The sequence below is a fragment of the Anastrepha obliqua genome, chromosome 1 (genome assembly GCF_027943255.1).
Source record: "Anastrepha obliqua isolate idAnaObli1 chromosome 1, idAnaObli1_1.0, whole genome shotgun sequence".
In the NCBI taxonomy this organism is placed as follows: domain Eukaryota; kingdom Metazoa; phylum Arthropoda; class Insecta; order Diptera; family Tephritidae; genus Anastrepha; species Anastrepha obliqua.
Window position 1 is genome coordinate 107854279 of NC_072892.1, and position 26260 is coordinate 107880538.

Below are 26260 nucleotides of genomic sequence, written 5' to 3' on the forward strand. Positions count from 1 at the left end.
CGCCACCACCTCTTGCCGCAACAGCAGAATGGCAATGCATGCCACGTGCAACGTGTGCGGCTGCTTTTTCGCCGTAAAGCAAAGTAAGCCAAATAGCAGAGGATACATTGACAGAAACTGCAGCCGGAACACTAGCAACATCAACATCAGCAGTGGGAAAATTTTTAGGGCAAAAATCAAAAAAAAAAAACGGAAGATAACCAACAAAACGTGACTAAAATGTGAGTAAATGTGCGCGTGCCTATTAAAGTATATATATATTTGCATGTATATATTTGTAAATGCATATAAATATATATATATGTTTATATATATATATATATATATATATATGTGTGCGTGTTTGCGTTGTGTTAGTGAATGCAGCAGCAACACCCAAAATACGGTTCAAATGTCGTCGACCGCCACATGCCAGACCATCACTCGATCCGTTGGTTGGTCGGCCAGTTTGTCGGTATGTCGTTGCTGGTCCGCAAAACTAGAGCGTATACTTACTCGCACACTTACACACGCACACACATGCATACACTAGTTCTGAAAAGCACACCAAGGGCCAACAACAAACACTGCATAGCACCACGATATACGCCGGCTACTCTTCTTGCACTTCTTTGGCAGCGCTGCAATTTTTTTTCGACAATATTTCTCTTCCTTTTTTTTTGCACACTCTGCGTTTGGAAGGATTTCGCTGCGATTGCACTTCGAAGTTTTTTATCAAACTTTTTGTTTCATCACTTTTTACGTTTAGAAGTGAAATGTGCGGAAGATGCTACGCGTTACCGCCCAAATGTATGCAACGCTTAAGTGAGAGATCTGCATTTGAGTTGTATACGTACTATCTGCGCTTCGTTTTTGATATCGGTTAGTGTTGTTGCAATTGTTTTTGTTTGTTTTTATTTTCGGTTTTTGTTTTTGTGTTCCTTTTTGTTTGTGTTACTCGCCTTTTTGGGGCGTTCGTTGTTTTTTGGGCGGCTACTTTATATGAAATTTATGGACTTTCATTTTTCAGCACCACTTTGGTTACTCTGCTCCATTTTTCGTTTCAAGTTTTATGCGAGTCGCGGTTGGATTAGAAATATGCGAAAAGCAATTTCACTGGGAGATGAAGTGATTGCATTGCTGCTACAGTATTTTAGGTTGCAGCGCTGGTTTGTATGTACTTTTATGTAGATATATTTCAAACTTGTCATAAATTATTTTGTACGTATTTTTAGATTTAATGATTAATTGTAAATTTCAATTAAATTCCATGAGGAAAAAAATCTCATATTTCACAGACTAAATCATTCAAAATCCACTGCAATCACTTTTTTATTTAAATAGGATAATTGTGAAGTCCTTTCACATTAATACGAATGGTAATTTACTTTTTATTTTACAAAATTTCACTCTCCATAATCGGTTAAAAAAAATTGTTCAAAATATTGCCAGTCGTTGAGTACAGTTCATAGCATAAAATAGTAGTAGATAATTGTAAAAGTTACAACAGTAATTACAATAGTAGTAGATTAGTAAAATAGTAGTAGTTTGTAATATTGTTGTCAAAGATATTCGCAACACTCCACATTAAAAAACAGAAAACAAAACAGAAACAGTTGAGAAACTGATGTAACAGCTGCCTAGCGTTCCACTGCTAAATAGATAGCATTAGTAGTTGGAAAACTTTAATGTTTGTAGTGGCTGATTGTGTCCATTAGCACAGCACAGCATAGCACAGATTGGAAATGAGTTCACGCGCTTTCTTAAATCCTAACCGAACTTGTGCGTACGAGTTACTTTTCACGACTGCTGTCACTATCGCAATGGGAGTGCAAAATAGCAACCCAAAAGCCGCGCCAGGATATGGCGAGTTGTTTGTCGTTACCCGAACTCTCCCGAAAGGCTCTGAAGTTGGGTCGCTCGTATGATAGTCGCAATGAAGTGTGGCACACTCACAATAGGAAGACCGGCCAGAGGTAAACGCGACTTGTGTTAATGTATGTATGTATGTAGGTATAAATCACATTGCGAAATTTCAAAATGCTTTGAAAGGCCGAGCAGATGTGATATCACACATGGATGTGCCTACCATATGTACTTATGTATAAAAAGTAAAATTAAAATAAAATTACAAATATATGGAGAGTATTAACTTTCGCTCATAAGCGTGCGCTGAGCTGATTTTTTAAATGTAACGCTTTTCAAAATGTACCAACTCGAATTTTTATTGCTTCTCTCCGTCTCGCTGTCTCTCATTCTCTCTCCTACTTTCGCTCTCTAATTTACTCTTTTGACACATTTTCGCTCTGTTTGTTGTCTTTCCGTTTGCTTTCAATTAGGCCAACTTTACTCAAGTGCAGTTTGCACATCATGAACAGGGCTGCCAAGCAGATACTGGAATTGTTCTAGGAATAAAACAATATTTTAAATATTTCAATTTTTCATTTAATATCAAACTTCTTCAACAATCTGAACTGACTAAACGCAGCTAAAGTTTTGGGCCCATCACTTTTTTATTGGAGTTATCACGCATACCATAGACTTAGGATCGGGGCTCTTTACTGACCAAATTATTATGGAAATACCAGATTCTGAGAAATAATATTTTACCTGTAAAAAGAAAAGGAAACACAACTTTTGTTATTTCAACTTTTCCTTAAAGCCTGTAAAAAACAGTTGGTGGGTGATTTCCATTCGGTAGAGCCCAAGCTAGAAATCACGGGCATGAAACATCAAATGATAAAAAAAGTTTTTTTCTATCTCCTCATAAAAAAAACACATCTGCTGCCAACTATTATTGTTATTGTTTGGGGAAAAGGAAATCCATTATTTCTCCTTAACATTTTTGCACAAATGGTTTAAAACTGTGTTATAGTGGATCTTTAGCTCCTGGGGGTTGCTACGACTACTAACATGCCGATTAACTTCGATTATTTCTGTGATTCTATCGACATTTTCGCCTGTGAGAAGTGCATCTTTAACATCAAAAAAGCCTGAATGAATCAACAAAACCAAAATTGCACGTATCGGCACCATTAACACCGTTCACAATTCACTCATTCAGTGGCCTGGCTTGCATTTTCGCGTTTATCAAAAAAAAGCTGTAAAATGTACCGAATTTTCACTTTGTTGACTTCCATTGTAAACACCCTGTAACTCTCAACTGAATAAAACAAACAAAAAACGGCAAACGATTGTTTTAGTATGAAATGTCACCTTGACAGCGAGCATACACCTTAAATTGCTTTACGAGATATCGATCACTACAGCCATCTACCAAGAAAGTAATGGATTTCATAGTTATTTTTCTCTAGTTAATTATAGAAATTCACGATTTTGACAATAATATTTTACCTGCAAGGAAAAATGGAAAACCTACTTTTGTTATTTAAATTTCAGATCTACTAACTAGTGCTTTTTTTTTGGCAAAGATGCGGATCAACTTTGTCGAAGATAGTACTAGTAGAGAGGATCTCAACGAAGCGGAGCGTAAAAGTTTTAAAATTTTGGGCGAAAGTGTGAATAGTTTATGGAAAATATTATGCATAAAACAACTAAAAATGTAATTTCTGTTCCTAGGCTTCTAAAATGCAATTTAATGAGGCATTTTTTGGTAGTACAATTCTCTATCTCTGACCTATTTGGTAATTTTTGATCTTTTCTCAAAGGAGGTACTTATATTGAAAGCCCATTAATAAAAGTAGTTAGATGCTTAAACTGTTTCACAGAAATTTTAAGCATACAATTTTATTGGGGGAAGAGGAAAAACTCGTACGGGTTGAGGTAGGTGAGTAAGAGAGCATAGTTCAAGCTGCATATGCAAGAAATAGACTCACCACGAGATTTCTGATAGAATTTAAAACAATCTGGAAATATTTTACTCTGATTTTACTCCTCAAAACTCTCCTTCGTAATCTTTCTTAATTATGCCTATAATTAATAAAATCAAAACGTAATAGGTTATCCCTCCAAATCATAATTCAATTATATTTTTGTTATAGATAGAGATTTTTTTTATTTTTGAAGTGAAAACTTCTTTAGAATCGTTGGGAGTGATTTGAGGAAAAGTGAAACGAAAAAAGCGACCTACTTGGCTACGAAGCGTTATATTATATGTTGATATAAAAGTAGCGACGAACTAAATAAAAATAACTTTTATTTTTTCTTGTGATTCGAACCGAGGATTTTGGATCGGAAGCTCACATTGCTAGTCGCTCGGCTACCGCGCCATGCTGTCGTTGTTGGCCTAAAAGTTATTTAGTTACGAAGCGTTATATTATATGTTGATATAAATAATTTTTGTGAGCGTGTAATTCTCAAAAGGGTTTATTAGGTTTATTATTTAAAATGTATTGACTAGGTAGTGTGGTTATCAGCTTAACATCTGATAGATCCTCCATCGGAGGACAACAAATGTTAAACTAATTTTTGGAAATGGGCGGAGTGTTTTAGGGGCGGCTTGCTCCTTCTCTGCCACGGGCTGACCCGGTATTGCATTACCGCCGGGATTTCAGCTTTGAATAAATACAAGAAAAAATATACTAATACATTTAGCTTTGGTGGGAAGAGCCATAAATTTTTATGTGAATACATGTAGACGAAAATGGAATTTTTTTTTTTTTGAAATTTACATTGTAGGACATTTCTGATTATTTATTGAAAACAGTTTTTTGGCTTTTCTATTTTTGGTTTAGATACTGAAAGTCAGTTTAAGTGAATCGGTATAAATATTTCGTACATTAATTTTTTTTTTGTGAGCGTGTAATTCTCAAAAGGTTTATTAGGTTTATTATTTAAAATGTATTGACTAGGTAGTGTGGTTATCAGCTTAACATCTGATAGATCCTCCATCGGAGGACAACAAATGCTAAACTAATTTTTGGAAATGGGCGGAGTGTTTTAGGGGCGGCTTGCTCCTTCTCTGCCACGGGTTGACCCGGTATTACATTACCGCCGGGATTTCAGCCTTGAATAAATACAAGAAAAAATGTACTAATACATTTAGCTTTGGTGGGAAGAGGCATAAATTTTTATATGAATACAAGTGGACGAAAATGGAAGAAATTTGTAAGTCTGTTTCTTCGGTCCGTTTGGGTATTTTTTTTTGACAACATCGAAACCAAAGCATTTGTATCATATTTTATCTATCATAAGCCACTCGTATCATTTCGCACCCTAAATACAAAAGGGTCACAACTCAAAATTTTCCAAAACTGAGTTTTTTGCATAAATTAATTCAGAGTACACATTTCTAACTGCTGCAAATATTTCGTTCACATAACTATCTTCTTTAACTGGAAAAATACAGTTATGTCTATTTTTATGTCAAGTGTGTTGCTTTTGCACGATCAATTAAAGAGAATTATTTTTAGTTGCGTTAATGGGCTCAAGAACAGCTGATTACTTTTATTACACATAAAGAGTTTTATTTTGAGTTCTGCCTCTATAACTGTAAAAAGTGATAAATTTCGTGGTATATTATTTTGCATTGTGCCTCTTTAGTTGTGAAAAGTGAGTTCAATTAGGTTAGGGAACTTATAAAATTAAAACATTTTATCAGTTAAAAAGGCACAACTTAAGAAAATATCACTACTTAATCGAAAAAATTTCAGTTAAAGAGTCATAAATCAAAATTTTGTTTTATTTTCGCAAACATAAAATAAAATTGAGAAAAATATAGTAGAACCTTCTTCAATGTTGTATATTTTCATGATGGAACAATATTTTCTTTAAATATTACAATAATTTTTACATAAAACGTTTTTCGTCTCTCCTGAAAATCTTGGTATTTTGAGTTGTGACCCTTTTGTATTTAGGGTGCGATTTGTTGAAATTGAAAACATTGAGGATGAATAATGATAAAATGAAGAAAATAAAATATGAACTTTATAGCAATATTATAATGAACCTATAATTATCCCGCTCCTAATGCTGCTTTCGTCTTATTCTCTCTCAGTTTGTTTTACGGAAGGTTTCACTTCTATCAAGTCTAACCGTTAGACTGGTATTTTTTTTTTATTTATTAAAAGAGTAACAATTATAAATAACTATTCCACTTAAAGAGCTAAAGCACTGGCTACTATGGCCTTCGGCTATTAGTATAATAAAAAATGACAGCGTGTCTTATAGCCTTAACTTACATCTGGATACATAATCACAAATCTTATTTAAATTGCATACCGTTGTCTGTTTGAGGAGTTCCGATGGTTTGATGCTTGAGAAGAAGGATGTTCTGATATTTTGTAGGGAAGGACAAGTATCTATCAGATGAAGTGTAGTAAATTCGTTGGAGCCACAAAAAGGGCATGTAGGCTTCGGTGAACCGCTGAGCAGGTGGGCATGTGTCATGAGTGTGTGACCGATTCTCAGTCGAGTAAAGGTTTTTGCTTGGTGACATAATGCAGATGGAAGGTAGATATTTTTTCCCCCAAAGGGGTTAAAGTTTTTTTAAGGATGCTGATAAATGTTCCATTTAGTTGCTGCGTTATCTGCGGCAAGTTCTTTCGCTAGTATCTTTATGTCATTGCAAGTGATATAGTTAAATGTGTGTAGAGGTTCCTTATTCGCCTCGTTCGCTCTCTTGTCAGCTTTTTCGTTACCATTTATCCCAGAGTGCCCTGGAATCCACATAATTTTGATTGCACCTGTGTGTATTGAAATTATATTGCGGATTTTTGTTATCATCGGGGTGTCATTTGTGGGGTTTAAGATAGCTTCGATTGAGGATTTGCTATCGGTGCAAATTAAGTGCTTGCTACATTTCTGGGAAGCAAAGATTACTGCTTCAAGTAACGCAGATAGAGATTATTTTTCAGTATTATTTATTATTCTTTATTATAATAGTCTGTAAGATTTTTTATTTATTTATTTTTTTGACAAATTTTTACTTACTTACTTTTACGGTAGTCAAAAGAATTCAGTGATCCGTATATCACTAAAGCGAGTTTTGCAACTTTAGTAAGACCGATACTGAAAAATTATTCAATAATCTGAAACCCGCGTACCAAATTTATCAGTACATACAAATAGGTTCAAAATGACAGATATTTGACATCATCTGTGTATACAACATCGACCTAGAAACCTTTCTGAAAAGCTTATATGCAATCTTCTGAGAAAATAGCCAAACAGCCATTTGAAATGGTCGATCTACCATGGACGAAGCCGTACAGGTTGGGACATATGACTGCAAAAAAATCTTCTCTTTAACAATGCATTCAAACAACTTAGAGGTAGTCGAAATTTGGAAATTGGTCTAGAATTGCTCATATTGCTTCCGCTTTTAAAAATTGGTGTAATGTTATCTGCAGTTAATGATTTCTTTATGATCAAATGAAGAGGATGGGAAAGCGAACTCCAATTTTTATGCAGCACCGCCGAAACAATTTTGTTTTTACAAACGAATGGGGAACGAATTCTTCCTTAATTTAGTTTAAAAATTTCTTTAATTTCGGTAATTATTTCAGTAATTTAACATGGCATTTATTTCTTTATAATCGCAGAGATTTGATTTTTTATTTAAATATACTAAAACAACTTGAGACATCTTAACTAGAAAACAACAGGTCCCAATCAATATTCTAAGAATAATGTAGGTAGGCCAACAATTTGGTCGCGAATCTCACAATGTGTGCATGCCTCACTGTTTTTTTAGCATTGTATTTTTCATTAGTCTCCGTCGATTCATCTGTAATCGATTTGAGCACCGTGCTCCTGGAAAGTATCCGTAAGAACATCACTTGGTTTGAATTTTCGGATTTTCTTCTTTTAACTGTGTGACTTGGCTCTTGAACTGGGTTTTGATCGCTGCTTGTGAGCAATAAAACATATACTAACACCCTCTCAATATAATTAAATTAATCAGAAATTTCCGAAATAATAATACCCCTAAATTACCAGGAGAACTTTTCCGCTCACCCTGTATGGGCTTCTCTCATACAGTAGTCGCTTGAAGCGCATCAATCTTTCCACTCTTGTTAGTCGTAGAAAAATGTCCACGGGATCGATTTTTAGTTAAGTTAAGCTTAGTATTCTCCCCTGAGTACTAAGGGTTCTCAGATCTTTTTTTAACCAAATTATGAACTAAACAATTGAAGTAAATCTGGTATTTGGGTGGCGTCGTTCAAGTATCTTGGATCCATCGTCTCTGCGGATGCAACATCCAAACAAGAAGTTAGTGAGAGGCTCCAAGCCTGGAAAGTGGTTGAGCGAAAATCCTACGCTGCATCCTTGGACCGATGATCATTTCAACTATCGGATAGATCACGTCAGCAATCGCATACGTTACAACGACGAATGCATAGATGAGCTAAACGACTACCCAATCGCCGACTATATCGGTTATACCAGCTTCTTAAGTTGGCTGAACATGTTCTAACGATGAACTCAACGAAATAGCAAATGAGATCTAAGGTAGTAAGCTGAATGCTCTTTAGAAAAGAAGTCGCCCAAGAAAACCTCGATTGACACAGTTGATGACGACGCTAAGACTGAAGGATGTCTGCAACTTCGAAGCTACTGAGGGAGGCTAAGGCTCAATCCGGACGGTCACCCAACAATGATGATAATAATGGACTTAATGGACCATCCGATCACTATGCCAAGATATAATAAGGAAACGATGGGTTCTACTCGCAATAAATAATTGACGGTGATATAATTTTAAATGTTTATTCAGCTCATGATTTTTTCTGTAGATAATCAGTTTCTGATCTCGATGCTTAACAAACTCCAGCCATTCTTGACCTTATGCTAGAACAAATATGATCCGTATGTCATGATAATTACGCTCGCGTGTCGTTTGGGCGGGGCGACGGGTTTACTAAAATCACGGCTACTGTTATTTGATTGCTCATAACTTTCTGCAAAATGAGAAACCTCTATCAATAAATATGTAAAATAAAATGTGTAATAAATAAAGTATTTACTATTACTATTACTAAAAAAATTACAGTTATTTCGTAATCTTGGTGTGCCGTTATCAAATACTTTTAACAAACCCGAAAACAAGTAGACATTTTATTGCACCTTGATACCAACTTTATGAGTTATTTGCCACTTCCATATATTTCACGGTGCTTTGAGTTGAAAGTGACATAAAACACTTAAATAATAATGAAAACTGATAAGAAATTATGCGCCATACTTTCGACTATCTGGATATTTCCTAACTGTCATTCAATGTAGCCGGTTTTCATTAGTTTCTGAATTGCGCACTCAAAGATTAAAAGAAAATCTACAATAATTGCTAAATGACCGTGCTTTGAGTGTCTGATGGAACTAGCAAACACCTACATATGAACACACGCGCCTAATTACAAAAGTATGTATGTATGTATAACTGTATGTAGTTCTACATGCAAACAGGTACAACTGAGTTGGTTTCGTTTGTTGAATTGTGCGGTAGTTGCCCTGCGGTGGCTCTGAATTACTTTTCAACAAGTTTGCTTTGCAGCTGAAGGAGTTCATCTTCCATACTTTATCAATGCCAGCAGCTGATATTCTCAATAAGGCGATATCCGTTCAAATGTCAATTGTCAGCCTCTGAATAATTAAGCTTAGATAAGTAAGCAGCTTTCCTACTCCCTCTTGATAAAACGATTCCCTAATTTGAATACATGTTAGTCTTGGACGTCCTCATGCCTTAGATACTACGGGGTTGTATCAAATGATTGATTTCTGGGAGCAGTCATTTCGCATATGCGTAATATGGCCCAACTATCACAGTCTTTGGCACTTCACGTATTTCGCGATATCCTCGTCATAACATAGCTGCAGCAATTCGTTATTGTAGCGTGTTCGGTAAATATGATACCATCTTGCAGTCATAGCGGACTAAACGACGAATATAACATCGATGGCCTGTGCTCCAAAGTGAACAACGACCTCACCGATCTTTCTCGCTTTTTCACTACGAAGAATCTACAATTTTCCCACACTAAGTCCATGGCGGCCCTCTCCACCACCTGGACACAGGAGGTCAAACAGCTTCTCAAGGTAAAAGTCGATGACACACCAAAATTTTGGGTGTGACCTTCGACAGTTTGCTCTCCTTCTCTGCGCACACTAAAGTCGAAAATCGCAACAAGGTCCTCAAATCGCTTGCCTGCAGCACTTGGGGCAAAGACAAAGAATTGTTGCTATCGACATTTAAGGCAATAGGCCGGCCGATTATAAACTATGCTGTGCCTGTCTGGTCGCCTGGAACCAGTGGCACGCAGTGGATAAAGCTACAGGCATGCCAAATTACTGCCATTCAACACCTTCACAATGAGACACAGATGCTCCCTGTAATGGTGCACAACAAACTGCTCAGCAAGCAATTCCTGTTAGGGTGCTACCGCAGGTTTCGCCCTTGCAGACACCTGCTTGAGCCGAAGCCACCTCCTAGGCACGTTAGAAGACACCTTTTAAGCTACGTCGACGAGATCCAGGACAAAACTAACTGAAATCTACTGGACCCGATAGTGTTTAGACAGACATTAAACGATATTCACGGGAGACCGTCACCACCGTCTTAAGCTCCCGTCCACTGAATACCGTAATCGGAGTCCAACCACCACCTATAGCAGATGAAGAGCTATAGCTTTCCCGTGAGACCCGCGCAACACTGGCACAATTACGTTCTGGATACTGTAGCAGGTTAAACATTACCCCGGCATACCAAACATATGTCCGGCATGTGCAGGCACTCGCACGACACTAACCAATTTTTCACATGCCCTTTAAAACCTACTCATCTAACACCGCTCTCCCTCTGAACCTAACTTGTCGAAACAGCATATTTCCTGGGGGTTTTGCCGCCTTTTTTATAGATGGACGTTATCAGGCCCACAGGCCTATCTTCAGGAATGTATTCTAAAGGGCATAGTCGTAGGATAAAACTATGCATAATTTGAAGCCCTTCTTCATCTAGAGATTTAAGCATTTCGATTGTACAACTATACTCACCGGGGACTTTGTTGTTTTTGCGCGGTGTATAGCTCTTTCGAGCTCCTCCAGTGTCGGTTGAAGCTCATTGTTATTTCCTTGGACGAGGACTCTGAGCCAGTTAAGAGTTCTTGTTGAAAAAGGGTTGTACAGGTCAGTAAAAAATTATTTCCAGCGTTCGATGAAAGAGCGTTCTTCGGTTAAGACGTTGCTGTCTTTATATCTACAGGTGTTTAATCGAGGTTTGAAGTCCTTTTTCTGCGTTTTAATCTGCTTATTAAAAATCATACTAACCGTAGAAGGTATTCATATTTTTAAGACGGTAAAAACAATCTTCGTCGAACCATCGACACCCACTTTTAAACTTACCTTAGATTGCACTTAGACCCAAACATCATATAATAAAAATGCCAGTTCGGAATATTTATTTCATAATTTGAATGCTTGATTATTCATTTTAACGTGATAATAAACTTAAAAATTGAATTACTCATTTTCATTTTTTTTTGTTTATATCCTCTGACAAAAAAAAGTAACACTGAACAAATTAAATTTCACAAATTGGATCTAAAAGTACGTTTTATGGGATTAGGGGTAGTCAGAGGCCCGAAAAAACTATGATTTTCAATCAGTTTTTTTTTTTATAGTCAATTGCTTTTTTTTACAAAAATAAAAACATAGCATGTTTCGATTGGACTTTAGCAAAATTTCAAAACAACAAATTTAATAATTGTAAAAGTTATCGCTTCTCCTGAACTCCCTTGCGGTGATCATCACAAGTCCTTAGAGATTCGTCTAAAATGAATCGGACAAGAGAAATTAGTTTTACTAATAGATAATCTTGTGCCTGATCTTATGCCTGATCGAACTAACAATATGGCGGCCTCAGGAAATATTTTTCAGATTTTCGAGAAAAAAAACCAACAATTAAGTGTTGAAAAAAATATAAATTTTGAAAAAAAAAATCCTTCTATCAGGCAATATTTTTCAGATTTTCGAGAAAAAAACCAACAACTAAGTGTTGAAAAAAATATAAATTTTGAAAAAAAAATCCTTCGATCAGGCACGAGTTTTTAATGGTTTTTCAAAAGCAGTATTCCTTTTTACATAGTTTTAAAAAAATCTCTTTTAAAGTTTTGCTATCGATTTATGTAGAGGTATACGAATTATTTAATTACTTACACTATGTCATCTATTCCTGCGCCATATATTACAGGTAGTTCATCAGCCGTCATAGCAGCTTCAAAAATATCGATTTGCTATTACCTATGTAGCATTCTACCTTCTCCAGTGTTATTGTTTTCGCGCTTATCTGCCACTTTCGTACGTCGGCTGCCCCAGCGTCCTTTGTTAATTGTTGAATATCTTGAAAAGTATTTGTCGGATTCACTTCAAATTTTCACACAATATTTTTAAGATATTATACTTTAAGAAAATGCCAAAACAAAAAATTCAATTTTTTGAAAATTCTGACTACCCCTAACCCCTTATGCTTAAGACTGAAATAAAAACTCAGTTTTAAACTTTATTTTGCACATGAAGAACAGAGATCAAATTTATGCTCTACAGACAAGCTTTTTAACATTTGGCACATGAGATTAAGCCATTCGCGATTTTGTTGCTGGACACATCGCGCAAATTTTCCCTTTTTCATTAGTTGCCAACTCTTCTTATATAGTCACATAGGACCCAGGTGTATAATTATCCCGATATTTCTGAATAAAAATTTCCCATACCTTTCTTACTGGAACAAATTTGTCTGCTGGAAGCTGTATGCGTATTGCTCTATTAACAAATCGCAAGCAGGACATTAGAAATGTGTATCTTATTGGAGTCATTCTAGAAAGATGTTCAGACCCAGAGTAAATCGGATCAAATAACTCGACACATGTGAGGTGATTATTCTTTAATGTAGCTATTTGGACTAACATACCAATCAACGTTCCAATTTCCCCAGCTTTAGTTTCTTTTATTTGAGCTGTGTGTGGGTAAGTGTTCAGTATTTATTTGTATGATGTGTGTGTTTGGTGGGACTGGAAGAGCATGGTACACTGGGAAATGTTCGAAAAGAATGTCACGATCAACAAGAACAACATTGCCCAGCTACACCGCGAGAATTAGGCCATTCGACTGAAAACACCTGATCGACATGGTCAAACTCCTCACGACAACGCCAGGCTCCAAGCTGCATAAGCCGCACTCCAATAACTCGAGTGTGAGGTCCTTCAGCATCCGCCATATTCTCCGGACCTTGCACCGATCGATTACTATCTTTTCCGCTCCCTTCGATAACAAACCACCACACCAGACGACTTTTTGGCGGAACAGCATCAAGAAATTGGTCGAGAGGTGTGAAGAGGTTGTAAACAGCAACAACGAATGTATAATTGATTGACTTATTGATATAATTATTGTTTTTTCTTTAAATAAAAGTCTTCGGTAAAAACGCTACGAACTTATTCCGCAACCTAATAATAGAAGGTTTTCTGAGCAGTTTGGTGCGTAGTTTGGCTCTTCACTGCGTGGTGGTTGTAATTATTACTTGTAGATATCAGAACAGTCGTAAACAAAAAATAATTAAAGACGTCGCTCAAAGATCTTATATTAGTGTTTATTTATTAATAATTTTTTTTTGATAAGAATGGTTTTAATATATTAGACACACACCGTCACGACCGTGGTCGAACGCGCTTGCCTATTACTTTACATAAAAGTTGTTTGATAACATCTTTCTGATTAAGAAACTTTAAGTGCTGTTGGTGTATTTTCCAATCAATCAGTATCCGTTATTCTGTATTCCCTACTATAATTGACAAATTACGCAATCATTTTATATATCAAGGGGAAATAAATCTGATAGCATAATATACACCAGTAGTAAAAATTTAAGGGAATACATATTCTTTGTGCTCAGGAATTAATACAAGATATTTTTTTAATGAAGCTATGGGCGGTAGTGTGCGGGTTCGAAACATCGGGCATAAAATACCTAATGATAAAAAAAGTTTTTTATAATAACAGTCGCTTCACGGCAGGCAATGGCAAATCTCCGATAGTATTTATGCCATGAAGCATCCCTTCATAAAAAAGCCAACTGCCATTCAGAGGCAGCATCAAACTGTAGATATAATTTTCATATTGATGTACGTAAGTATAGATGGTGTTTCTGTATCAGAATCGATGTTCTCTGTGTAACTCCTTGAAGAGATTTGGTAACTTTCTCGTGTGCAGCCTTCGGTCTCTGTAACAAGGGGCACCGCTATTTCAAATGCAATGCCCAAATATTTTGGGCAAACGGATTGTTGTATAAACTTATCTTTAGAGACAAAATTATAATATGCTCCATTTTTGCTCAAAATACGGCTCTTAACAATTATATGTGAAAAGTGTCAACATCTAAAGGCCCACCATGAGCACGTCTAAGGTGAATCATGAATGCCTAATTGTTGAGAACGTCGAGATATCGATGTTGAAGGTTGTTCAGCAACAAAACGTCCACATTTTGGTCTACCACCACTTTTGCAACCTCGACTGAATCAGTTTCTTAACATTTCTTTACCAACCCTGAAATTCGTGACCCATTCGGGCGATTATTTTCACGAATTTGGGAAATGCTGTTTTTACCGCCTTGTTCTATTGAACGTCAAAAATGACATAAAAAAGGTACGTCACTACTGACATCTAGGCGTCACTTTTGAAAGACCCTTTATTAACACACTATATACACACAAACTTCCTCAAAAGTGTTTCAAAGTGCTCCATTGTTGTTTTAAGCTTGCATTGCGGCCGGTTCAAAACTCGCACTAGAGGCATGATACCTATCTGACAACAAGAATCTGCAATAAGAGCAAAATTGAGAGAGTTACAGCACTTTTTCCGAAGATATTTCACAGTTTTGTTGTATGCAAACCGATTTTCATGTTTCCTCCATATTTGCAAAGGTTGACGCTTCTACAATTACATGCCGAAATTTTACCCAATCAGAGCAAAGAGGAGCGTGTTAGAGCACTTTTACTGGAAGGTTTCAGGCCAATCAGAGCAAAATTACTTTCCTACACCTTCTCTGTGCAGATTTCACAGTTTTGTTGTTTGCCAACCGATTTTCATGATTCTTGCATATTGAGAAAGGCTGACGCTTATGCAATTATCTATACTATAAAGATGAATGTCTGTACGTTGTCCGTGCATCACTACGAAACGACAACACCAAATGACGTACAAATTTTTATACATTCATATTTTCACCCAATGAAGGTTATAAGCATGTTTTTATGACGGAACTCCCTTCCCACAGCCCACAGGCCGCGCCAGCACTCTCATTCGTCACTAATAATCGAATATTTGCTTAAATTTAATCTAAAAAATCTTAGTTCTTCCTATTTCCCTCTATTTATAGCACTCTCTAGACTTCATAATCCACATAAGCTGTTCAACTATGACCCAAATGCAAAGTTCAAAAACGGCTTGATATAGAAAATTAATAAAAATAATTTTGCTTGATATTTTTCTGATTGGTTGTTTTGATTTTATTCAAAGAGGCATAGCAACGGATGCCCGGTATTGTAATATTATGGTTATTAATAAAAAATTATTTGCTATGAAATTACTGTTTGTAATTCTTTTATATACATATCCTAAATCCCTCAAAACTACACGTACACGAGCGGGACCGCGGGTTAAAGCTAGTATATATATAAAGGGTAATTTTTTATGAGCTATAGGAAAGTTTTTCAAAAAAACACACTTAAAATTTTTATTTAAATAGATAGTACAGACCATATAATTTAATGTTTGAAGATTATTTCATGCAAATGTTGACCGCGACTGCGCTTCAAATGGTCCATCCGCTTAGTCCAATTTTGGCATACTCTTTCCAATGTTTCGGCCGGTATCTCACATATAAATGCTTTAATGTTGACTTCCAATGCGTTAATTGAAGCAGACTTGTCTGAATAGACATGAGCTTTGACATAGCGTCACAAAAAATAATCTAAAGGCGTTATATCGCACGATCTGGGTGGCCAATTGACAGGTCCGGAACGTGAAATAAAATGTTCACCGAACTCGCCTCTCAACAAGTCCATTGTTAAGCGTGCTGTGTGGCATGTGGCGCCGTCTTGCTGAAACCACATGTCATGTAAGTCTAGCTCTTGCATTTTGAGCAAAAAAAAGTTGGATATCATTTCACGGTAGCGCTCACCATTCACAGTTACGTTACGATTCGCAGCATCTTTGCAGAAGTACGGTCAAATGATACCTCCAGCCCATAAACCGCATCAAACTGTAACCTTTTCTGGATACATTGGTAGCTCTTGCAATTCTTCTGGCTGATCTTCACTCCAAAATCGACCATTCTGCTTATTGGGTACGTACATTGATCCAAAAATGAGCTTCGTCGCTGAACACAATTTTTCGATAAAAAAGAGGATCTTAAACTTTCTTAACAGAAGCGTTGTTCGTTTGTAAGACGATTCATGGTTAAATTATAGACCAACTGAAGATGTTTGGCAGTGAAACAAAACACGAAACGTGCGTCAGCTGTCTAAACCAACTGTTTAAAAAGATAATAGCTAAACAATCAACCTTTATATATAATTGACGCAGGGTATTTGGGCGATCTCCTCCTCCTATTTGTGGTGTGCGTCTTGATGTTGTTCCACCAATAGAGGAACCTACAGTTTAAAGCCGACTCCGAAATGCAAATATTTTTTGCGATTTTCATGATTCTCTCACATTTGGAAAGGGTGACGCGTCTGCAACTGCGTGGCGAAAATTCACGCAAATCAGAGCAAAGATAAGCGAGTTAGAGCACTTTTACTGGAAGGAAATGTGTCAAAGTTTCAGCCCAATCAGAAAAAATTAAAGGAGTTACACCCCTTTTTCCGAGGTGATTTCACAGTGTTGTTGTTTGTCAACCGATTTTCATGATTCTTGCATATTTAAAAATACTGACGTTTCTACCATTATGCGTCGAAATTTAAGGCCAATCACAGTAAAGCCGAGCGAGTTATAGGTATTTTACTAGAAGGTTATATGTCAAATTTTCAGGCCAATCAAAGCAAAAGTCAGGGAGCTGCAGCACTTTTTCCGAGGAGAGTTCACAGTTTTGTTGTTTGCCAACCGATTTTTTGGATCCTTGCATATTTAGAAAGGCTGACGTTTCTTCTACGGGCCGAAATTTTCCGCCAATCAGAACAAAGATGCGCGAGTTAGAGCACTTTCACTGGAAGGTAATGTGTCAAAGTTTCAGGCCAATCAGAGAAAAATTGAGGGAGTTACAGCACTTTTTCGGAGGAGAGTTCACAGTTTTGTTGTTTGCCAACCGATTTTCTTGATTCTTGCATATTTAGAAAGGCTAGCGCTTTCGCAATTACGTGTCGAAAATTCAAGCCAATCAGAGCAAAGCTGAGCGAGTTATAGCTCTTTCATTGGAAGGATATATGTCAAAGTTTCAGGCCAATCAGAACAAAATTGAGAGAGTTACAGCAATTTTACTTAGAAGATTTCACAGTTTTCTTGTTTGTCAACGGACTTTCATACAGCACTTTTTCCGAAGAGATTTCACAGTTTTTCTGTTTACCAACCGATTTTCTTCATTCTTTTAAAGAGTTTAAGCGCTTTTACTGGAAGGTAGTGTGTCATAGTTTGAGGCCAATCAGAGCAAAATTTACTGAGTTACCGTACCTTCTACGTGCAGATTTTACAGTTTTGTTGTTTGTCAACCGATTTTTTTGGATCCTTGCATATTTGAAAAGCCTGCCGCTTCTACAAATACGTGCCGAAATTTTACGCCAGCAAAGGTGAGAAGCTATAGATATTTTACTGGAAGGATATATGTCAAAGTTTAAGGCCAATCAGAGGAAAATCGAGGGAGTTACAGCACTTTTTCGGAGGAGAGTTCACAGTTTTGTTGTTTGCCAACCGATTTTCTTGATTCTTGCATATTTAGAAAGGCTAGCGCTTTCGCAATTACGTGTCGAAAATTCAAGCCAATCAGAGCAAAGCTGAGCGAGTTATAGCTCTTTCATTGGAAGGATATATGTCAAAGTTTCAGGCCAATCAGAACAAAATTGAGAGAGTTACAGCAATTTTACTTAGAAGATTTCACAGTTTTCTTGTTTGTCAACGGACTTTCATACAGCACTTTTTCCGAAGAGATTTCACAGTTTTTCTGTTTACCAACCGATTTTCTTCATTCTTTTAAAGAGTTTAAGCGCTTTTACTGGAAGGTAGTGTGTCATAGTTTGAGGCCAATCAGAGCAAAATTTACTGAGTTACCGTACCTTCTACGTGCAGATTTTACAGTTTTGTTGTTTGTCAACCGATTTTTTTGGATCCTTGCATATTTGAAAAGCCTGCCGCTTCTACAAATACGTGCCGAAATTTTACGCCAGCAAAGGTGAGAAGCTATAGATATTTTACTGGAAGGATATATGTCAAAGTTTAAGGCCAATCAGAGGAAAATCGAGGGAGTTACAGCACTTTTTCCGAGGAGATTTCACAGTTTTATTGATTGCAAACGATTTTCATGATTTTTCGTTATTTAGAAAGGCTGAAAGAAACCCTCAGTGCATTCAGTGGCAGAATTATATTTTAAGCGTCTCCCTAACCTCTGAGCGAATGAGCGTAAGGGAACCGCGTTAGCTTTGCTATTCGTGCGGATTATTTAGTTACAGGGTTTTATTGAAAAGTAATGAGCCTTATTTTTTAAGCAGTTTTATTAAACCTTTTGGCTTATGCAACTAATATTCTTCAAAATAGGACCCTTGAGCATCAATACACCGCTGGTTGCGATCCTTCCACTGCAGGAAACATTTTTTAAACTCATCCGCCGGAATCGCGGCTTTCAAAGTTTTTTGGATCGCCTCGATGGAGTCGAAACGCCTCGTCTTCAGCTTTCTTTTCAGGCGCGGGAACAAGAAGAAGTCCGGAGGCGTTAGGTCTGGGCTGTAGGGAGGGTGGGAAAGCACCGGAACCCTTATCTTGGCCAATGCAGGGGTGCAGAGGAAGGCGGTGTGCGCCGGAACATTGTCGTGTTGAAGGGTCCTATTGTGGACAATGCCTCGTGAGTCGAAAAAGATGATCGCTGTAAGTCTTCGACGTCCTCCCGGCCTTCCTTGAACGACTTGTGCCACCGTTTTACCTGGGCGCTGGACAGAGATTGGCCTCCGTATGCCTCCTTGAGTAGCCCAATGGGTTCGGTACTCGTTTTGTTTAGCTTTACGCAAAATTTGATAGAGTAACGTTGCTCCAACGATCCCTGCATTTTCGTCACTGCAAAATCCTAACACACTTTTAAAACAACTTTCACGCGCGGAGCGATGTTGACTGCGCCGCTGTTGCCAGCGAACTGGGACCGGTTTCTAGTGGAAGGGGAAGATCCAAAGATCATTTTCCCCCACCAGTCGATTCGGTTGATCGCTTGGCAGACGCTTCGCGCAAGAAGGCTCATTACTTTTCAATCAAACCCTGCACGTTGTCGCAGTGGACGGGTGAATAACAAGCGTTCACAATCGAAGCGTATTTGAAAGCCAATGATTCGTGTGGAACTGCTCATGGTAAATTTTGTTCACATTAAAATATTCAACGTTTACGTGATAATTTATCTGAACATTTCACCCGTTCATTGGCTCAAATATTTCGGGCAACAAGTTCGGTGGCATTTTCAATTAAATGGACGTGTGAATAACCAAAATTGCCTTTGTTCGTCTTGAGGGGAGAACACACTATTAACCCTCCATTGGATACAATTTTTAAAACCCTTCTTTTGCATGTGGCATTGGCAATAAGTGATTTGCATGCCCGCAGGATCGCAAAGGCTTCTGCCTGAAAAAAACTAGCAGTATTGAGCAATTTTAAGTAAAAAGATAAATTGACTGATTTAAGGAAAACCCCTGCTCCGGTTCTTGATTTCATCTTGGAGCCGACAGTGAGTACAGAGGTACCAGCTTCGGTGCAGACTTTCCCAACGCTCCAATCTTGCCTACTTGGGAAAGATTGCTTTGGCGCGGATACAGGGATCTGTCGGAAATTCAGATATGTCAATTGAGAAATTGCCTCCAGAGGCCAACCTCCTTTAATAACGTAATAACGTAAAAGTTGATGGGATGTGCAAAACGGCAGCACCGAAGCAAGTTCTGCACTCGCAGGTGATGCCAATACTTGCAGTCCTCTGCACCGTTCTCGGTTTAGTGATGTTATAGCCCTTCCGAAGAGCTTCCCACCAAACCAGGTATCCATACGTTAAGACTGGCAGAACCACTACGTTGGTCAACCAAAGCACGACCTGTGGCTTGAGTCCCAATTTGCAGGAGTAAAAAGCTATGCTGGCTTTCTTTATCCGACTTTCAATTTGTAGCTTCCAATGGAGTTTGGAGTCAAGTATCACTCCAAGTTACCTAACTTCCGATGAAAGTGGAAGAACGTGGTTATTTAATTTTGGAAGTCTAAAGTACTTATATTTTCTGATAAATAACACCAACTCTGTTTTGTCAGAGCTGGCAGCCCATCAATTAAGTATAGACATGACTGAGCCAAACGGTCCGATACCATTAGGACCACGTCAACGGGGTATGCTACTACCTTTACCTTACCCCCATTTATACGAGTTAGAGCTTCGTCAATAGCTACTAACCAGAGGAGAGGCGAGAGGACACCACCCTACAGTATGCACCTATGCCCGAATCTAGTATTCTCTTCCCTCCCGCCGCAGTATTAATTTCGCTACAGCCAAGCAGGGACGAGATCCATAGACAGATAGATTTTACATATTTAGAATTTTTCTAGCACCCTTTAATTTGCTACGGCATTTTCATTAATCCTCATTTGCTGCTGCGTAAGAAATAAAAATGCACATCTGTTTCTGTTGTGTGTTTTATTATTTTTATATGCTTGTTTTTTGTTTGTATTAATTTTAAATTTTAATTAAATCTACAAATACATTTACAGCGGAGGGCGATACAATAAACCAACGAAAACTACTATAAACGAAACCTTATATCAAAAAAATTTAACCATAATGTAGTTTTAAAAGAGTTTTAGCAGTAGTTAATTACAAATTTTGTTTGCATTGTTTGAATTTTTCAATTCGATTCGATTCGATAAGGAGGCACATCGCACTCTTTCAAAACTGCGCGCATCCACAAGAAGGCCATGGTTATGCGTGCACAAGAGCACAAACGCGCACATGGCAAGAAGTGTGCGTGTGAATTTGGATGTGTTATAGAATATGTGGCAGCAGATTGCCTTGCTTGTTAGCCGCAAAGTATGCTAAGGCGATTGTGGAAGTGGCTGAAGGTGCGCGCTCAATGCTATAAGCACAAATTTGGTACTTTAAATTGTTTGCATTTTTTTTTTTTTGCTTGTTGTGTATTATTTGAACTCAGCTAAAATCAAATGTATATAATAGTTTTAAGAAATATTTTTTATTTAATTTGAACTAAGAATTAGCCACACAAACAACGCGTTGGAAAATATATTATTTTATTACTTATTGTACGGCTAACAGAGTGTTAATTTTTAGCAAAAACGAAAAAATAAAATAGTTTTCATGAATTTTTCTTTTTTTTTTGTAATTTGTTTTTAAATATTTAAATGTTTGGTTTTCTTATACATTTTGGTTTTCTTTATATATGAACACTTTTACGAAATATTTTCTTACTGCTTGCTGTTATATAGTGTGAATTATGCATTACTCTTATACTTTCAATTGTTTTTATCTGCATTTTATTTTATTTATGAATAAATTTTATTTCATTTTATTAAATTTATTTGCATTTATCAGAAATCATATGCACGCATGTCCGGCAGCTACTCTATGCACAGCTTGCGGAAACCAAACGTAGACCAAAAGGTCTCGTTAAGGTTCCCACACTGCGCAAGTGTGTGTGGGTGTGCGTGCAGCTGTTGTGAAGCGTCATTTAAGAGCGAAAGACATGCACTAAATAATTTCATTTTATATTTATGTTATTGGCTACACATTTTTTATTTTTATTTTCCTTTTTTTTGTTTTTGTGTTTTTGTTTGCTTTCTTTGTATTTTCATTTTGTCTAACGAATAATAACTTTTTGCTTTTATATTTTTTTTACCTTCACTTGTATTTATATTTTCACACAATTTTATACTTTAATTATAAATTCTAATTTCTCAATAAAAAGGCAAATAGATTAACAAATCAATTATTTTACTTCTCTTTTCACTTTTTCTTCTTTTTACCTTTGCTTTAGTTTACTCGCATTTGTCATTTTATTTTTGTTTCTTCATTAGTTGCTTAAAAAATTAGGATAACTACAACAGGACAAACAACGCAGAGGGAATTAGGAAATCACAAAAACAACAATCAACAATAAACGCGTTGCTGTCCGAAGCTTGCCGCTAGCAAGTAAAACGATTAATGCTGCGTGGATTTGGGGTTAAGAAGAAGGGGGTTTGTGTGTGTTCGAAAATGGGACAAAACATTTGAAAAATCAGCTTCTGTAGGAAAAGCTTACGTCGATGTATGTAGATGTGGATGTAACTGTGTTTTCTAGTATTTCATGAACAACAGTGTAAGTTTCTTGCTAAGTTTAGCAAAATTGGTTTGTTTCTAAGTGACGTGCATGTTTGATTCATACATTTGTGTGTGTGCGTGTGTGTGTGTGGGTGAAACTTTAGATGAGTTTGTGCTGCGCACAAGGGAGCAATGGCAGTTTATATGTTGTTGTTTTTTATTTAATGTATTTTCATCTCAAAAATGTCAATGTAAATAAGTATGTATTTGTCTAAGCATGCGCTATATGCAGCTGGCGCCTAACGTTAAAACTCTGCCTCAAAGCCTCAGAGTTGCTGCTATTTCAGCTACTCAGCCTTTTCCTGCCCCCTGCCTTAAGCTATTTTTTCCCATTTTTGATACAATTGTATGAATGCATGTATGCGTGTGTGTGTGTTTTATGTACTCACCTACTTATTACATTACCTAAATTTGTATATTATTTTATTTTTGTTTTTTTCTTGCTTTCATACCAATAATACTATACTTCAGCGTTTGACCAATATCTGCCTGCTTTCAAAATGCTTGTATGTTGGATAGATGTGTGTGTGTAAAACCACTAATACTAGCCTAATTCGCATATCTGCTGCTGCAATCGCTTTATTCTCACTTTGTATACTATTACAAGTTAGTAGAACAGCGTTGGGTTAGTTGGGGCATAATTTTTAGCTTCAAAGGTGGTGTGTTTGATTTCCATTTCGTTTGGTAGTGGTAGTGTATTGCATTAATAAAATTTCTTTTACTGCCTGTTTGCTTGCATTATTATCAGGGATATATGCATGTATGTATATATATGTATATATGTACATATAAACACTTACTTGCATGCCACTTTTATTTATTTAATTGTTTTTGTTTTTGCTAAATTTATGTTCATGCTTATTCAGTTTTATCTAGTACTTGTTTTTGTGTCTTATTTGTGTATTTATCTAAATATTTTTTTATCCATTTTCTTATCTTTCCTACATATTTAAATTCAGAAAAATTTTCAACTAAGTTTTTTTCTATCAAATTGTTTAAAGTTGTCTTTGCTAACATTTTTGATTCGTTAGCGGATATAGAAATATGGCCAAAGTTGTAACTGCTGGCAACAAATCTCCAACTCTGCTTTGTTTCTCCCGACTGCTGACTAACTTCCATACTCAATTAGATTTCGGCAACTTTCACTCAACGTCAATAGTCTAACGACCTTAAATCGATTTGTTATAGCGCATCATCTTCCTTCCATTTTTCTGCTTTTTAAGGGACAATTTATTAAAGTTTGCTTACAAAAAACAACTGCTATTTATTGGGTAATGTGTGGTTGGGTTTTCGTTTTACTTTTTTTGTTTGTTTTTTTTTTTTTGTGTTTTATTTTGTTTCGTATTATTACCATTATTTAATTTATAATTTAACTTTACTTAATCGTTAAAATAATTATCTTTTTCTTTATTAAATAATTAAAATTAAAAAAAATATAATTCTGGTTGTTGCTGTTGTTGTTGTGGTGGTGGTGGTGATGGTGGTCGCTTAAGATATTCGCTGCATGCATGCATATTAAATAATGTTGTTGTTGCTGCCTTTTAACATTGCCTTAGCTGTTTTAGCTGCAGTAAATGGCTCTCGTTTGCTATTGCTACTATCGTTGTTGTTGCTGTTATTTAATTTCTGCTGCCTGAGCGACCACAGCGCGCTCGTTCACCTTCGCACTCGTATCGTAAAATTCAAATATGTTGCTTCTGTTGTTTTCGCTTTTGCTGTTATTTTTGCTTTTGTTATAGTACTCTCGTATATTTGCAAATGCGCTCGCTGTTGTGTTGTTGCTTTCTTGTTTTTGTTGTTATTATGTATCTGAACATACAGCTTAATAGTACGTCTCCTGTTCCAACCAGCCGCCTGGATTACGACGCAAGTAGAATCGACGAATTTCATCATAGATGAAAATAGCCAACATAAATGGAATGGCTGGTAACCACCAAACGAATCTATAGAGAATTGTAATTAAAAATTTAAAATAAAAAAAAATTAGAAAATGTATTCTGCATTTTCATTGGTTTTATAACTCACTTCAGTGGATACATGCGCAGACCCTTGTCCATGCCGGGGCAGTAGGACAGGAAGGCCGCCAACACCGTCTCGAACACCAAACCAAAGTTCAATGCCCAATTTCGCATGCCCTGCTGGAAGACGGAGTTTCGTCGTGTCTTACAGATAATCAAATCCGCCCATTGCACAACCACAATAGAAACAAAGAAAGCGGTGTGGCAAGTGTACTCGAGTGTCTTACGATCGCGGTAGGTCTAAGAGAAGAGAAAAGAAAGGAAAGCAATTAACAATTCAATTATCAAAAGCAAAAATGACTACAGTATATTTTAAATAATCTATGACAAGGGCTGTCACGCCTGCAGCCGTACCAAAATATTTATGAGAGATGTTTTATGTTGTTACAACAACAACAACTAAATATAATTTAAGTGCTTGGTATGTCTGATGTAGAAATTCGCATTAATTTGGGGAAAGAGAATCCTAATTTTTGTGTAACATTTTTGCGCAAATGATTTAAAACTGTTTTATGGTCGATCCTGGGCGATGCTACGACTACTAACAGCCGGTCAACTTCGATTATTTCTGTGATTTTATCACAGTTTCGTTAACATTAAAAATGCCTGAACGAAATCGACGAAGCCAAAATTGCAAATACCTGCATTCCCTTTAAATTGTTTGATTGATATTTTACGAGAGTGCATTTCTTTTTCCCCAACCTATCTACAGTTGGTGCTTAAACTTTTATCGGGTGTTTGGTCAAGCTCCTCCATCTATTTCTGGTGTGCGTCTTCATGTTTTTCCACAGTTTTAAGTCGACTCCGAACGGCAGATATACCCTCGGAGCTTTGCCATTTCTTGACGAGAGCCGGCCGTTATGAGAAAAAACGTTTGATATCACTTAGTATTTCATGCCCGTACGCTAACTAATAATAGTCACGCACCAGCCCATTCGCCAAAGCGGTCGCCAAATTACAGGGTGTAAGTAAATGAAAAGTTGGTTCATTCAACTTTAGCGCTAAATTAATATTTTTTGTTTTCAAAACTATTCAACTTAATATTGGAGCTTATCGAATAATCTCATTTGTTCGTTTATTCTCTTGTACATTTCAGCTCCTATTGTTATCTACAAATTTAATTCAGATCTTATTGTGGCGCCACTTTCTTATATCGCAGCGCCACTCAGTTCAATTACATTCTAACCTCTAATTCTATGTTCATTCATACTATAGGAAGAAGAGGAAGAAAGTAGCAAGTTTATCTTGGTTAATACCCATCAGATTAACGTTTTATTATTTTTTATTTATTTATTTTACTTTATTTATTTTATTTTTTTGAATAAACAATTTTTTTTATCACATTTCATTAGTTAAAACTCACCCATTCTTGTCCATACGAATCGGTTAAATCGTTGACAGCCTTTGAGTCCCACATCTTACGAATACCGAACAGCGTCATTGGCAAGAAACCATTTTCAGCCATGATGACGAAGTACACGAAGAAACCGGCAGCAGCTTGGATCATACCAATTTGACCATAGGCCATCGAAATCAATCTGTATTCATTCGGTGATTAGGGGGGTAAAATAAATAGATGAAATTAGTAAAAAATTCATAGCTGCTGTTTCCAGGTGTAAATAGTAAATATGTATGTATTTTTTTTTTAAGGAGGAAAGTGGGATTTGTTACTTTGGGTTAGAACTAACTACGAAAATATTTGTTGTGAAAACGATAGCCAACTGCTGGAGGTTTATTTTTAATTAATATGTTTTTTTTTTTGTTTTTTATTACTATTATTATTGTT

General features: G+C 36.6%; 1 protein-coding gene and 2 pseudogenes across 7 annotated transcripts in view; 2 read left to right on the forward strand and 1 right to left on the reverse strand.

The window, feature by feature from the left end:
* Nucleotides 1-4316: 4316 nt before the first annotated feature.
* LOC129236558 (U2 spliceosomal RNA) lies at nucleotides 4317-4503 on the forward strand (annotated as a pseudogene).
* Nucleotides 4504-4767: 264 nt separating this feature from the next.
* On the forward strand, nucleotides 4768-4954 carry LOC129236570 (U2 spliceosomal RNA; annotated as a pseudogene).
* Nucleotides 4955-20765: 15811 nt separating this feature from the next.
* LOC129235454 (sodium/potassium-transporting ATPase subunit alpha) overlaps nucleotides 20766-26260 on the reverse strand; it is a 129993-nt gene continuing 124498 nt past the window's right edge. For all 7 annotated transcript variants that reach the window (XM_054869306.1, XM_054869303.1, XM_054869301.1 and 4 more), the window contains 3 exons: nucleotides 25838-26012; nucleotides 24482-24714; nucleotides 20766-24399 (listed from right to left, as the gene is read on the reverse strand). In XM_054869306.1, the coding sequence (XP_054725281.1) occupies nucleotides 24279-24399; nucleotides 24482-24714; nucleotides 25838-26012 (529 nt within the window). In that variant the 3' untranslated portion in view covers nucleotides 20766-24278. The remainder of the gene's footprint in view (nucleotides 24400-24481; nucleotides 24715-25837; nucleotides 26013-26260) is intronic.